Source organism: Marmota flaviventris, chromosome 6, assembly GCF_047511675.1.
Source record: "Marmota flaviventris isolate mMarFla1 chromosome 6, mMarFla1.hap1, whole genome shotgun sequence".
NCBI lineage: Eukaryota > Metazoa > Chordata > Mammalia > Rodentia > Sciuridae > Marmota > Marmota flaviventris.
In genome coordinates this window covers 116,978,048-116,993,669 of record NC_092503.1, presented here as the reverse complement: position 1 = coordinate 116,993,669, position 15,622 = coordinate 116,978,048, and the positions used below count along the sequence as shown (strand labels likewise).

Sequence of the window (15,622 nt, the reverse complement as noted above, 5' to 3'; positions counted from 1 at the left end):
AGCACCCCGCGCATGCCAGGCGAGCGCACTACTGCTTGAGCCACATCCCCAGCCCCCTCTAATATGAATTTTAAGAACTTATTTTTGGAGCGGATGCTGGTATGTAGCTCAGTGGCATAGTGCTTGCATGAAATCCTGGGTTCGATTACTGGCACTGCCAGAAAAAAAGGGGGTTTGGGGGGTTTTGTTATTTTTGCAGTACTAGGGATTGAACCCAGATGTTCTACCACTGAGCTACATTTCTAGCCCTTTTTATTTTTTTACTTTGAAACAGGGTCTCACTAAGTTATCCAAGCTGGCCTTGATTTTGCCATCTTCCTGCCTCAGCCTTCAAAGTAGCTGGGATTACAAGTGTGTGCCACTCTGCTTGGCTAAAACAAATTGCTAAGGCAGTTCTTGTACACAATAATGGATCTGGAAACTATTTTTACACTTAAAAAAAAAAAAGTCTGACTAAAACATCCACCTGCAGGGGGTATACACCCTTGCTGTTATGTTTAAACTGGCCACTCAGGTGTGTATTGAAGTCATTTGTCAATGAATTTACCTCTTAGGTCTCATACGTCAAGGGATTTTTTTGTTCTGTCATTCTGGGATTATAGAGGAGTTAGAGATTATAAGGAATTTTTGGAAGTGCTGGATTAGGTGATTTTTTTTTTTTTTTTTTTTGTACCAGGGATTGAATGCAGTGGCACTTAACCAGGCTACATCTCCAGCCTTTTCTGTTTTTATTTTGAGACAGGGTCTCACTAAGTTGCTTAAGGCCTCACTAAATTGTGAGGCTGATTTTTGAATTTGTGATCCTCTTGCCTCAGCCTCTTCAGCCACTGGAATTACAGGTGTGTGCCACCACACCAGGCAGGTGATTTCTTAAAAGATGTACAGTTAAACATTAATCCTGATGGGTTTCTTGAAAAAAGGAGTGCTGAGACCATATCCATTTGGGAAAACTTTGCAAACTAGACCTTCTCTTGGAGTTTATGGTATGATCTGATCTTGTTCATTGAATTGTTTGTAGTAGTTAGAAACAATTTAAATGTTCATAGTAAAGTAGAATCGTAGAATATTACATAGCAGTTAAAAAGGTAGGAGCTAGATCTCCATTTTCTAATGTGAGTGTTTCTCAGAATGAGAATGATGCAGAATAGTACTATATGGTTTGTGGTTGGTATTTTTTAATAACTATATCTGTGTAGTAAAATGCATTCTTATGAAGCCTGAAAGGATTCCTACCAAGCAAGTAGTGACATTTACTTAGAGAATTAACTGGATTTGGGGATGATGATCAAAGAGTTATTTTATCTTATTAGTGCTGAATTTTCTTAGAAGGGAATATATTCATGTATTATTTATAATGAAAATTAAATGCAAATGGCTTTTACATGCCTAGAAGTTTACTTTCTTTTCCTTTATTGGATATACTTTCTCTGCTAAATTACAGCTGTTTATTGACTGGCTATATACAGATTAAACTGAGTTCTGAGCCCTGATACTATAAATTAGTAAAGAAATGTTTTCACTATATTCCATTATGACAAAATTCTTTTTTCTACAGCCAGGTGCAGTGGCATATGCCTATAATTCCAATGACTTGGGAGGCTGAGGCAGGAGGATTGCAAGTTTGAGGCCAGCCTCAGCAGCTTAGTGAGGCCTTATCTCAAAATAAAGAATAAAAAGGGCTAGGGATGTAGCTTAGTGGTAAAGTACCCCTGGATTCAATCCAAAAAACACACACAAAACCTATTATTTTCCTTACATTGTAAGATTACGTAAAGTAATTTAATCTTTGAGATGATCTTATTTTCAAATTGTTTGGTTCATTTTTTAAATATTTTATTTAGTTGTTGAAAGGACTTTATTTTATTTATTTATACGTGGTGCTGAGAATTGAACCCAGTGCCTTATACATGCCAGGCAAGTGCACTACCACTGAGCCACAGCCCAACCCCTCTTGAAGTAATTTATATAGTCTGGTTCATGCAAGTCCTCAATAAATAGGCTTAGCTAAAGCTTATTGGAGTGGTTCAAGAGATCTTTTGGAGAGCAACAAAGAGAAAGTTGAACTTGGTTCTTGAAGAGCTAATGAAGATTGGAGGGGAGCAGCCACAGGTAGAGTGGAACATCACGGTTCAAAGCTGCTTAAGTGTCAAGCAGCAGACCCACTTTGTGTTGGTACTGTTCTTTAAAAGTTCACGAGCCTCCTCTTCCTCCCTTTTTCTTTTGCAGTGCTGGGGATGGAACCCAGGGCCTCACCTATGCTAGAGAAGCACTTCACCACTGAGCTATCTCCCCAGCCCTGCTTTTTTACATTGTTCTCTAGACCTGATTTTGACATCTTTTAAAGAATAATTCTGAAAAAGCTGTAGCCGCATATTAATGTGTTTTTTTATCAGTGCATTTACTTTATTTCTTCAATTTGCTATATAAGAGCCATTGTCTGAGAATGAAGAATACCTCAAATTAAAATAACTCTTCTTTAAAATGACTTATTTTTCAGGCACATGCATTGATTCATCTATTCAAGGTGGTCATTTATATTTCATCCAAGTTAAAACAGGAACTTAACTGATCAACTTTATGCTCAAATTATTTTAATACAGATTATGAAGGGATTCAAAATTTAATTTAAATTACAGGTGTTTATTGGCACCTACTACATGCTTGGTCTGTCTGGAAATTCAGAGTATTAAAACATGATACTGTCCTTGGTGGGCTTCCTCCTTCCTGAAATATTAAGCATGTGATCCATGTGCATACAAATTGCTGGATATTTTTAAATGATTCTCCCACCAGAAAGTCAAGTGGAAATTAAGTGTCGCATCAGGTGTGAAAGTGCTGAGTAGAATGAACTGCAGGGATATTTTCAGTAGTTGGGCAGCCATGGCGCATGGAAGTGTTGCAGGGCGCAGTTAACCAGCAGAGGCCTGACGCCCAGGTGTGGCTCCTGCGCTCCTTTCTCTGCATGTGACAGTCACTCAATATGTGTTGTTCGTTGGAATTGTGGGCTGCAGGGGGAGAGGTGGTATGGTTAGCTTTACAGCAGTGATTTTGAGATGGCATTTGGGATTGAGCATAATGTATGGAATTTACAAAGAGAAAATGAAAAGGAGAATTTGAGTACTGCAAATCAAAATTCACTTTTTGTTTGTTTGCTTGCTTGTTTAGCTCCGGTGAGTTTTCATTCCAGCTTTTCTACCTCATTATGGTTGTGATTGTTAATTTCCTCGTTATGGTTTGTAATTGTAATTTTCCTTATTACAAGAGTATATATGTCATTCTTTAAAAACAGGTTTTCTTTAAACAATTGGACCCTTCCCTCCACCCTCTGTGTTTATGGTATAAGCAATACCAAATTACTGTTGTACCATTTAATATGCAGAATTGATCATGTATATACCAAAGTCAGTTGATTCGATGTGCATTTATGGATAAAGCTTAAAATTATCCCCTGGTAACAAGTTTATCATTGCTTTTAGTGATTTGGTAAAAAACAGCAAATCATTTAAATCAGTTTGATTCCTCATAACATAAAATCACAAACATGTTTAGATGCCCCTGTCTCCTAAGAACAAGAATTGGAGCTGTCTATCCTTTAGTTTGGCTTTCATACCTTGGAAGCCTGTTTTGTGAGTTCTAAATCATGCATATTCTTGTCTTCTAGGATTCCTCTCTGATTAAGCAGACAGTTGAGGATACAGGGTCTGAGAATGAATGTTCATCGTGGTAGTGACGGCGACAGGTTGTTGCGTCCAGAGGCCAGCTGCCTAGTGGATGATACCTCAGATGCAGCTCAGGAAAAAGAAACAAATAGCCTGGCTTCACCTGGTCTTCACAATCTTACTTATCCCCTAGGTCCCAGGAATGAAGGTACAGTGATTAGTTCTTGGCTTAATTTGTGGGGTGGGGGAGTTTTCTGACCCTTTAGCATCTTATTCTGCCAAGAAGGCCTGAATATCCTTATATAAATGTTATCTACTTAATCAACTTAGCTTGCCTATTATAATTCTATCATACTGTCACAGAAAATGTCCACTTATGTAATTAGTCTAGCACATCTAACTTGAAGATAATGGTGTAAGTCAAACAGCTGCAAGTTTGGAGTCAGAAGTCAGATTGAAATTCTAGCTCAGCAGTGCATTAGCTATAACCATGGATGAGAGAATTAATCTCTCTGATTCCTGCTTTCTTAATCTAGAACACAGGGATATTAATATGCCTCCTTCCTCATAAGTCTGGTGGATTAATGTTAATGATGTGAAAGCTCTTGATAACCTGTTAGGTTCTTTACTTTTACTTTTATTTTTTTAACACATTTTAAAAATAATCTTAATTTTTTAAAAAAGTAATATGTGCATTATAGGAAGTAGAAGAGCACAAGACTCCAAGCAAAATCATTTACAATCACAAGAGTCCAGTTAGATGTGTCCTCCCAGGTCCTGCATGTGTGTGTGTATGTGTGTGTGTGTGTGTGTGTGTATGTATGTGTGTATATATAAAACATCTCATTTTATATGATTGAGATCATGGTGTATATTGTGCTTTTTCACATATTGTAAATATTTACCAATTCAAAATCTCAAAGTATATGAGCATTTTGATACCAAGGATATACTACACAAATTTGATTTAGAAAAAAAAAAATCTAATCTTGACTTTCTTGGCGACAAAAATTTTATAAAAGACAAAAATGGCAACAGGTTTCTGTGTAAAAGTATTAGCAGAATTATGATTAAAATGCTGCATTCCCTTAATGCTCAGTATAAAATGAGACAAGGCAACAGAGCACCTTAGGTATAATATTTCTAAGATAATTTATTATCAGTTCTCTACTGTTAAAATATTAGCAAGAAGGTTTGTTTTCGTTGAACTACTTAATGTGTTCCTGTAGTACAGAAAAGGACGCTCGTGTGTCAGTGACTATCGTCAGATAGCAGTGGGAACACATCTGCAGATGTCTCTTCCTTTAAGCTTTCTTCCTTCCCTCTGTTGCCATCCTAATGATCAAGTTCTGATATATACTATTCAAAGGTAGTTTAACAATTCCATGCCCAAGATGCATCTTTTTTATCAATTATAAAAGATATTCACACATTGGCTCATTTACTAGCTGTACTTTTTAAGCATACTTTTTTTAAAAATACATTTTGGTTGTAGATGGACACAATATTTTTATTTATCTTTATGTGGTGCTGAGGATCAAACCCAGTGCCTTACACATGCTAGGTGAGTGCTCTACCACTGAGCCAAAACCCCAGCCACTTAAGCATACTTTATAAACTTGCAATAAAATTAACAATAATAGCAACTGCCATTTATGGAGCACACACTGTACTAGGAATTATACATACAGTACATTCTTTAGATCAGGGGTGACAAACTGGTTAAATCTGGCTGCTGCTTGTTTTTGTAAATAAAATTTTGATACACATACTCAAGTCCATTTGTTTACATCACATCTGTGGCAACCTTCCTGCTTCAGTGGCAGAAACTTTGCTCTGCACAGCCCAGAATACTTCTGTACTTTATAGAAAGTTTGCCCACACCTTTTCTAGATTAATCTTTACAATTATTATCCTTGTTTTGCAAATGAGAAAACAGCCTTAGAAAGCTTAGCTAACTTTCCCAGGTTCACACTGCTAGGAGGCAGGGAACTGGGATTTGGTTCTCTTTCTGACCAGGTTCTGCTACATGTATCAGCTGACAGAACAGTGTGTGACTGCACCCTACAGAAGGCCATTAGGGGAATTTGTGCAATGAGTCTTTTCCTACCCTCCCATTTAAGTAGGGCAGAAGTTGAGGCTTCTTCCTTGGGTTCAGGAATCAACACAATTTAATTGCTTCATTGTTGTGAAATCAAGCATTCTAAAGAACTGAATTAGCAATTCAGGTATCCATTTCTTTTTTTTTTTTTTTAATTTTTAATATTTTTTAGTTGTTAATGGACCTTTATTTTATTTAGGTATATGCGGCGCTGAGAATCGAACCCAGTGTCTCACACACGTTCCCAGTACTGCCAACACACACACACACACACACACACATACACAAATCCTACCACTGAGCCACAACCCCATCCCCTCCGTATTTCTTTTTTTTTTTTTTTTAATATTTATTTTTTAAGTGTAGATGGACACAACACAATGCCTTTATTTTTTTTTATGTGGTGCTGAGGATCGAACCCGGGTCCTGCCTGTGCTAGGCGAGTGCTCTACTGCTGAGCCACAATCCCAGCCCCACTCCGTATTTCATTTTTAAGAACAGCACTTCAAGTGTGAAAATCTGTCTTGGTGACCAAGTGTTCTTCCTATGAGGTAGCCTGTGCATCATGTGGCTCCTTAGCTCTTGGTGTGCAAACATGGGGCCATATTGAAGATTGTTGACGCTGTAGGATGGAACTTTAAATAGGTTTTTGGTCTATGTATTGATTTTTCTTTGTCTTCAAACAAGTAGTTAAAAATATATTTGGTTATAAGTGCAAGAAATCAGAGAGGTCATGGGCAGTAAACCAGGTTCATGAATAATTGTACATATGTTTACAATATATGAGAGGGTGGAAGTGAGACGATTCACTTGTATCTGAAACATTTTATTTCTTGTTTTCAAAAAAAAGTTTGTAAAAAGGTAGGAAAATATTAAAAACTAAGCTTGTTAAATATAGGTGATTGGATATATGTGGTTTTTTTTAAGTCTGTGCTTCTGTGTATTTGAAATTTTTCTTTTAAAAATATTTCTTTTACGTTAGAAAAAAATACACAAGGAGAGTGCCTATTTAAAAAAATTGTCTTGATAATGTGTCTGTATATACTTCTGATTCTCTTCTATATAATCCATATTTCATATATTTATTTTTAAGCCTGTTGTGAATCATGTGGTATTGTATGTTTTTAAGTATTCTCATACTTCCAGTTCATAATCAAATGGAGTGAATATTATTATCCTCATTTTACAGATAGACCAGGTTTAGAAACATTAAATAACTTTTTAAAATGGCTTTTTTATGATACTAGGATGAAAAACAAAGTTCCATGAATAAATTCTAGTGCTATTTGCCCTAGAACTGTTCCATTGAGAGCAAGACCTACTTATTTAATAAATGGTATAGATGATGTTAGGAATCTCCTGTATATAGTGAAATATATTTTTCTATGAATTTCTAGGAAAAGTGATATATTAGAAAAATCATCCTCTCTGGAAAATGATTTTTTTTGGCGGGGGGGCATACTAGGGATTGAACCCAGGGCTTCATGCATGCTAAAAAGCACTCTACCACTGAGCAATACCCCCTGCCCTTTTTAAATTTTATTTTGAGACATGGTCTTGCCAAGTTGCCATCCCTGGCCTTGAGCTTGTGATCCTCCTGCTTCAGCCCCTTGGGTAGTTGGGATTACAGGTGTGCACCACCATTCCCAACTGGAAAATAAAATTAAAAATAAAAAAAATGAAGAGTGTGAAAATTAATTGTTTTAACACACAGGAGTTAAGGGTTTCCTAAATAAAACATGGGAAGTGTAAGAGTATTATTTTAACATAGACACAGTTCACATTTTTTAAATCATTCTACTTTTCAATGTGAGTGTTTCTGCTTTCATTCCCTGCCAATTCCCACCCCACCTGTATATGGAAAAATAAGTTCAAGGAGATATTCAATATGGTCTCTAGTTTTGTTTTTAACACTCTAGCGAGCTTTTGCCTGTGATCACCTAAGAATTTGGGGTTTTGTTTATTTAACTGTTGTTAGTTTAAAGAAGACAGGCTTTATTTTTCTCCCAAGGCTTTTGTTCTCAAATTATTTGGTTTGTTTGTATGATCTTTTAGACCTTTCACTTGATTATGCCTCTCAGCCAGCAAATCTTCCTTTTCCTCACATAATGCCGCTTCCCGAAGACATTAAAGGCTCTTGCTTCCAAAGTGGGAATAAACGGAACCATGAACCCTTTATTGCTCCAGAAAGATTTGGAAACAGCAGTATGGGCTTTGGCAGTAACCCTCATTCCCAGGCACCAGAGAAAGTGACCCTTCTTGTAGATGGCACACGTTTTGTTGTGAATCCACAAATTTTCACTGCTCATCCGGATACCATGTTGGGAAGGTAACTGATGATCATTTCCTTCCAGATTCACTCTTCTCTACAAATAGAAATACATGGTATTTATCTTGCATCCAATGTGAGACTAAAAAGCATTGCATTCTTAATTTTGTACATTCTTACTTTTGTGAAAAAGGAGGGCAAGCTGGTACAAAGTTTGTGTGTTGGTGATATGAAAGGGGTGATGTAGTTCATTTACAAAGCCAGTTCAGGAAGATTGAGGATGGAGCTCAGTGGAACACTGAGCATGAACAAGGCCCCCTGGGTTCCGTTCCCAATACTGCCAAAACACACACACACACACACACACACACACACACACATCCAGCAGCAGGGAAGCTTCACAAAAGGGAGTAAAATCTAATAGGAACCACAGAAAATAACTTGATGAACCTCATTCCCTGTAAACTCATTCCATGTAAACTCAACATAAAATTAAGTTCTCTGAGTTACATAGGTCAAAGATGTTTGTTAAATTGAAACCTAAGCTGTTTTTTTCCCCCTAAGAAAAAATACATTGACAAAAGAATAAAGCTATTTTATTGAAAAAATTTGACTTCCCATTTATGGACAGTTTCGTTGTTGTTACATATGCTGTGCTGTTATGTTCTAGGCCTTCATTACTATTCACAGTTTTTTGAAATGGAGTCTTTATACCTAGTCGTTTTGTTCTTCCATGATCGCTGTCTTTAGTCTCCATGTTCTGCTCCCTGTGCTGCTGCATTCAGACTTTGTCAAGTCCTCCTTACACCATCTCCTGCCCTGGCTCTTCAGAGCTGTAGGGAATGAAGGAAGTACTCTTGGAACCTGGCCATGGAGGTGGGAGATCATCTTTTTAGCTAACCATAGTATATTAAGGAAGAACAAATTTGCATAAGAATGAAAGACTGTGGTAGTATATGTAGATTTGACTTTGGGTGATTTTTATCTACTCAGAAGTAGATTTTATTTTGTTTAAAGATATAGCCTCATTCAATACTTGGAACGAATTTGAGCTCAACTAGGAATCAGAATGGATTTTACTCATATGCTGAATTCTTATGCCAAATGGAATCCAGTTATTCAAATGTGTATATTTGAACATAAAAATTCACAGTGAACTACTATTTTAAACAAGAGCCAAATCTATCTCTGTATTTTGAATTAAGATGAAATTAAAACTTCTCCAACTTGGCAACATGTTAATCAGATTTGACTTCCTGTTCTCAGTTTAGTATCACCACTATTGTTCTCTCCCTCACAAAAGTATTCATCAGTGCAGGCTGACTGTTTTAGATATATTGCCTCTGAAAGTAGTTATCAAAAGAAAGAAGGCAAGCATTTTCTGGGTAATAGATTCTTGGTTCTTTGAATCTGGGGATAGCTTAGTTTCCCTGTGGACAGGAGAGTTTGGCTCTGTACTTAGGTGGTCCATTCAGCTGAGTAGCTAGGGTCAGGAATTCTGTGAGTTACCCAGTTTTGTTCTGTCTTAGGGCTCTCTGTCCTTGGCTGCGCACATACTTGTACCTCTCCAGCCAGCCTACAGATGCAAACCCCTTGTCATAGGGAATGAACTGTGAGAATGAGAATGAACTAAAGCAGATCCACACCCCCAGCGTGAGGTGAAAAACACTGCACTTCAGTCCCGCTGAGGACAGAGGCAGGGATCATAGTCACAGCATGTTGTTCACTATTTTGATTCAAAGTTCTCTCAGCTAGACTTCAGCCAGAATGTGCCAGGCAAATATCAGTGTTCTTTGGAAATGACATTTATCAAGATAGATTTCTTATTCATGGTGCTGTGATTTGGAAAGGATGTAACATGGAATCATTTTCAGATCTTTGAAAAGCAGCCAATTCAGATTAGAACAGTTGTGAACAGTTAGTTCACCGCAGCTCTTGCCACAGGCTAAGGAAGGAAATGGCAGCAAATCCCCACTGGGAAATCAAATCAGGCTGGCCGAAGCTGGAGCCTGCCTGTCCAGCCCTTTGTGCTGCCTTCCATTCCCCCTTAGAAACAGGCGTGCAGCAGGAGAAGCCAGGGGTCCATGACTGGAGGGACCTGAGAGAAGGCAGGCAGGCTGGGGAAGATGGGTAAAAAAAGCGAGCCTTCTCCCTATACCCCCATAATTTCTGAGATGCCGGGAGCAGGCCTGCCTCTGAAATATGCCAAACTGCTGCTGAGCCTCATACCTGCCCTCCTTTTATACTTCACCTCGGAGTTCCATCAGAGAGCAGCTCCTTGGGTTGTAAGGGCGCTTTTTCCAGAGCTCCACTCTTAAGATGTACCAGGAAAGGGAAAGCACTAAGTTAACATAGCTGCACCTGCTAACATGCCTGCTAACAGCAGACTCCATGCTGAAAGCAAAACCTAGAAATATTGAGGAGTGCATGCTGGATAGGTTAAGGCTGATAAAGGAGGGCAAAGGAAGAGGGAAGGTGGGGAGTGGAGAAGCTGTCTTTCTGAGCTTTCAAAACATATAGACAGGTTCTTAGGCACTGGGGAGGATATGAAAGGCAACCATCACACGCTTCAGAGATTTTCTAAGGGCCATGTTTGTGGTTGATATTTTATTGCACTTGTTGCTGAAGAAGCTCACTATAGATGAACCTTGAGGATTTGGTGCTTCATTCTATCTTACACACCCATTTGTGAAGCAATTGCTCTCTTCCTGTCTGAAGGGAGTTTCCTAAGACATGAGTGCTTCTAGGCCTTGGGACCCAGGGCTGTGTTTTTAACTTACACTGTGGGAGAAGCAGTAGTCTTACAAAATGAGAAATAAAGGAGAAGTCTCATCTGAAGAGAAAGAGTCCTGCTGGAGAAGGTAACATTGCCTGGGTGTCTTGCAGGATGTTTGGACCAGGAAGAGAGTACAACTTCACTCGGCCCAATGAGAAGGGAGAGTATGAGATTGCTGAAGGAATCAGTGCAACTGTATTTCGCACAGTACTGGTATGTGGTAACTTCGTTTTGTTTTTTTTTATAAATATTCTCTTCCCTGGGAAATACATGTGCCCCTAAGAATTCCATTAATTATTCAGGAGGCTGAAACAAGAGGGCACGAGTGTGAGGCCAGCCTGGGCAACCTAGGGAGACTCTGTCTCATTTTAAAAAATTGTTAAAAGGGCCAAGGATGTAGCTCAGTGATAAGAGTGCTAGCCCCGCATCTAAAAGGCTCTGGGTTAAATCCTCACTGCTACAGGAAAAGAAAGAGAGTTCCATCAACCATGTTCTTGACTTTACGGTTTGTTTCCCAGTTGTTGCCTTTTCTTTTTTTCTATTCTTGTCCATCTTAATTATCTGAGCTCAGCTAAACATAGACAGGATAGCCAGGAGCCACTCTATCATTTAATGAATCAACTAGCTTGATGATAATTCCAAGAACCCGTTACTTTAGCAAAAGTAATGCATGAGTGAATGAATGAATAGGGTTGCAGAAGGCATCTTCATGTTGTTATTTGCCACATTTCTTCTTTCTAATGTATTTACAGGATTATTATAAAACTGGTATCATCAATTGTCCTGATGGCATCTCTATTCCAGACCTTAGAGATACATGCGATTATCTCTGTATTAACTTTGATTTCAACACTATTCGATGTCAAGATCTGAGTAAGTACAGGAACACCTGCCAGTTGTATTGAGCAGCTGAACTCTAGGGCAGAGGAGTTTCCATTGTAGGTTGAAATCATCTCTAGAGGCACAGTGTCCTACTAACTTGTTCCCTTCTGCTTTGAAGTATTTTGAGGAAGTAGAGTAAACAAAAAAAATCAAATCACTCACACAGTGGGTTTAAGTCTAGCTTGACTTCGGAGTCACAAAGCTAATTGCTTCCCTCTTGGGAAGGACCTTGGTGTCAACTCTTTTCTTTGTTTGCTTATTTATCTATTCTGATTAGTTATACATGAAACTTCTTATTCTTCCAGTTGTACATACTGTACAATTTCTTTTTTTAATATATTTTTTAATATCTTTATCTATTTTTATGTGGTGCTGAGGATTGAACCAAGGACCTCACATGTGCTAGGTGAGCGCTCTACCGCTGAGCCACAATCCCAGCCCCAAAATGTACAATTATATTGGTCATGTAATAATACAGGCACACAGAAAAGTAATATCCAAGTCATTCTACTATCTTTCCTATCCCCATCCCCTGCCTCCCTTCATTCCCCTTTGCTAATCCAATGAACTTCTGTGTGCACACCCCCCCACCCAATGTGAGTTAGCATTCACATATCAGAGAGAACAGTTCGCCTTTGGATTTTGGGGGACTAGCTTATTTCACATAGCATGATCGTCTCCAATAACAAAGAAAATGACTGTCTATGAGGAAAGGCTCACTAATAAGGCCAAACAGCAAAAATTGGCTGCATTCTTCTTAACATTATTTTAGTCATTCTTAACCTACCGTTTGCTTAATGCTTTGTAGATATAGACTTGCAAAATCTTAAAACAGGGCTGGGGCTGTAGCTCAGTGGTACAGCACTTGCCTAGCATGTGTGAGGCACTGGGTTCGATCCTTAGCACCACATAAGAACATAAAATGAAGACATTTAACTACAAAAAAACTTTTTAAAAAAAATCTTAAAACAACTCTAAAAGATGGGTGCTAACTAAATTTTAACAAATGATGAAACTGAAAACTCTGCTTGTTCAAAGTTCTAATCATTAAATCTATGATTAGAATTCATATTGCTCTTATTACCTAGGCTTCCTGAATTATTTAAAGAATTATTCTTTGAACTTCATAATACATTTCCCTGCCGTTTGCATGAAGGGCTTTAGACTTGTGGTTTCTCTACTGAGTCTAATACACGCATAGAGTAAGTCTTTTCAGTGTCACCAAACATCAGATTATCACTCTACTCTGGTACTCCAACTCCATGAAATCAGGGTCCAGAGCATCTTCAGAAGGGGTACTACAAAGAATCATCCCAACAGGATGGGTTCCATTTCTTGTAAAATTAATGTTCCTGGTGACACTGTGAGTCCAGCAAAACCTCAGTTGTTCAGGATGATCAGGGATTATTAAACATGAGCAAATCAAAGCATGGCAGACTCTGAAGCACATCTAACAAAGTCAGCTTAATTATCATCTTGGAGCAGGAAAACAGTCTCTTTGCTTTGAAATATAAGACTTCTCTGAACCTGATCAGTGATAACAGCTGCAACCGAGTAGTCTTTTTCATTCCAGGTTTAAGTGCATTTAGACAGAAAGCATGTTCAGCTGTGTTTTCTCTCCCCAGGTGCTTTGCTGCATGAACTGTCTAATGATGGTGCTCACAAGCAGTTTGATCACTACCTCGAAGAATTGATTCTGCCCATCATGGTGGGCTGTGCCAAGAAAGGGGAGCGGGAGTGCCACATTGTTGTGCTGACTGATGAAGATTCTGTGGACTGGGATGAGGACCACCCCCCACCCATGGGGGAAGAATATTCCCAAAGTAGGAGTCCCTGCAGGGTGTAAATGATTTCAGCAAGAAAAATACTGTTCAGAGCAGCTCAATCCCAGAGCCAGTGTAGCTGTCATGGTCGAGTCAGTGGTGCACACTCTCACCTGCACAGTGAACCTCTAGTGCTGCAGGTCTGAGCTTGGTGTTGGGAATACAGTGAATGTCATTCCTCTCACTCCTGTTCTTGCTGTCTGGTACTGTGTCAGATCTGAGGCCACAGATTGCATAGTGGTGTCATTGTTCTTTCACTTATTTTTTATCTTTTTGGGTGAGGGGTACCAGGGATTGAACTCAGGGGCACTTGACCACTGAGCCACATCCCCAGCCCTATTTTATTTAGAGACAGGGTCTCACTGAGTTGCTTGGCTCCTCACCATTGCTGATCATGACATTTTTAAGTCCTTTTGAATTGGTAATAATTTAAAACTTAGGTATAAAAAGATCTACCTTTAAAAGTCTTATTCCATTCTGCCTCATCTACCCAGTTTTCTTATTTCTTTTATATCTGTCCAAGTATATTTAGTACACATAAACAATTATATACTTGTTTTTCTCCTTTATTTCTTACCCCCCTTTCTTACACACTGTTTTCTACCATGTCTAACATAAAAAGCTTCACATTCTTTATGGTTGCATAATATGCCATTAAATGAATGTACCGTGATTGACTAGGCTATAAATGATGAATTATGTGCAGTGATTATCCTTCTAAGTAGTCTTTTCATATATTCATGTCACCATAGAATATTTCCAGAAATGGAAATTCAAAAGCTTATGCTTTTATAATCCTAATATTGCCAAATTATCCCTCATAAAATGGGGGATGCCAATTTACAATTACAGAACATATGATAGATTGGTTTCCCACACCCTGACCAAAATACTACTTTTAAAACTTTTATCTTTGCCACTTTCTTAATAGGTTTTTTTTTAAAAAGGCATCTCGTAATCAGCATGAGTTTTAATTTGCATTTCTTATTTCATGAGTGAGGCTTTTTAATTTTTAAGTCAATTCTAATTTCCTTTTCTGTTTAACAACTTCCAGTCCTTCACTTGTTACATGATTGGATTTATTCTTTCACTTAGTGGTTTGTGAATACTCTATATATGGCAGCTGTGTATTAAGGAAGTTGGTTGTGATATGAATTACAAATATTTTCCCCATTTGGTTATCATTTGAGCTTTGTTAATGGTGATTTTGGCTATGCAGAAATGTTGTATTGTTTGCTTTTATGGCTTCTAGGAGTCACTCAGAAAGACCTTCCCTACCCTGAGAATATAAAAATTTGTCTTATGATTCATGTGTTGTTTAACCTTTGACCTATCTGGTTTCTTTTGGTATCAGTGGTCAAGTACACAGTTCATAGTTTGTTACCTCATCTACTTCCTCTTATAGAGAGCTTCATTTCCATGACTAACCCCAGGGGTTTTGTTGTTTTGTTTCAGTTCTTTATAGCTCCAAGCTCTACAGATTCTTCAAATATATTGAGAATCGAGATGTTGCTAAGACAGTGTTGAAGGAACGGGGCCTGAAAAATATTCGCATTGGGATTGAAGGTAAGAAAAATCCCAGTTAGCATTCGGGTTGTTACTTAGGGAGTAGATTGGATCTGGGGGAGGCACACATGAAAGCGGCATTTGTATTTCAGTATGAAGGTCTCCTGTTGGGGGTTTTGTTTGTCCTTATGTTTCCTTTCCACTTTTTCTCCATTGAAGATGCTTTAAAACAGCTACAGGAATAGGTCTGAAGATCAGTAAGGGCAAAGGACACTGGTGGGGACTACAGCAGGACTGTGGGCTCCCCACGGAGAGGATTGTTCAGCAGTATTTTTTTGCGGGGGTGGGGTACCAGGGATTGAACTGGGCGGGGGGGGGGGGGGCACTTGACCACTGAGCCAAATCCCAGCCCTATTTTGCATTTTATTTAGAGACAGGGTCTCACTGAGTTGCTTAGTGCCTGGCGTTTGCTGAGGCTGGCTTTGAACTCTCAATCCTCCTGCCTCAGCCTCTTGAGCTGCTGGGATTACAGGTGTGTGCCACTGCGCCCTGCTCATTAGTAGTCTTGGTGAAGATGTTTGTGAGAACTGGAAGGGTCCTTCTGAA

The 15,622-nt window shown here is 38.6% G+C and overlaps 1 protein-coding gene across 7 annotated transcripts in view; it reads left to right on the top strand.

The window, feature by feature from the left end:
- Kctd20 (potassium channel tetramerization domain containing 20) overlaps positions 1-15,622 on the top strand; it is a 32,887-nt gene that overhangs the window by 12,715 nt on the left and 4,550 nt on the right. For 3 of the 7 annotated variants that reach the window (XM_071613448.1, XM_071613446.1, XM_071613447.1), the window contains exons 2-8: positions 3,662-3,867; positions 7,816-8,089; positions 8,780-8,905; positions 10,916-11,018; positions 11,558-11,678; positions 13,313-13,510; positions 14,966-15,076. In XM_071613448.1, the coding sequence (XP_071469549.1) occupies positions 3,708-3,867; positions 7,816-8,089; positions 8,780-8,905; positions 10,916-11,018; positions 11,558-11,678; positions 13,313-13,510; positions 14,966-15,076 (1,093 nt within the window). In that variant the 5' untranslated portion in view covers positions 3,662-3,707. Of the gene's footprint in view, positions 1-3,661; positions 3,868-7,815; positions 8,090-8,779; positions 8,906-10,915; positions 11,019-11,557; positions 11,679-13,312; positions 13,511-14,965; positions 15,077-15,622 lie in introns of those variants that run through there. The other 4 variants (XM_071613449.1, XM_027943571.2, XM_071613451.1 and 1 more) reach the window with 4 other exon arrangements.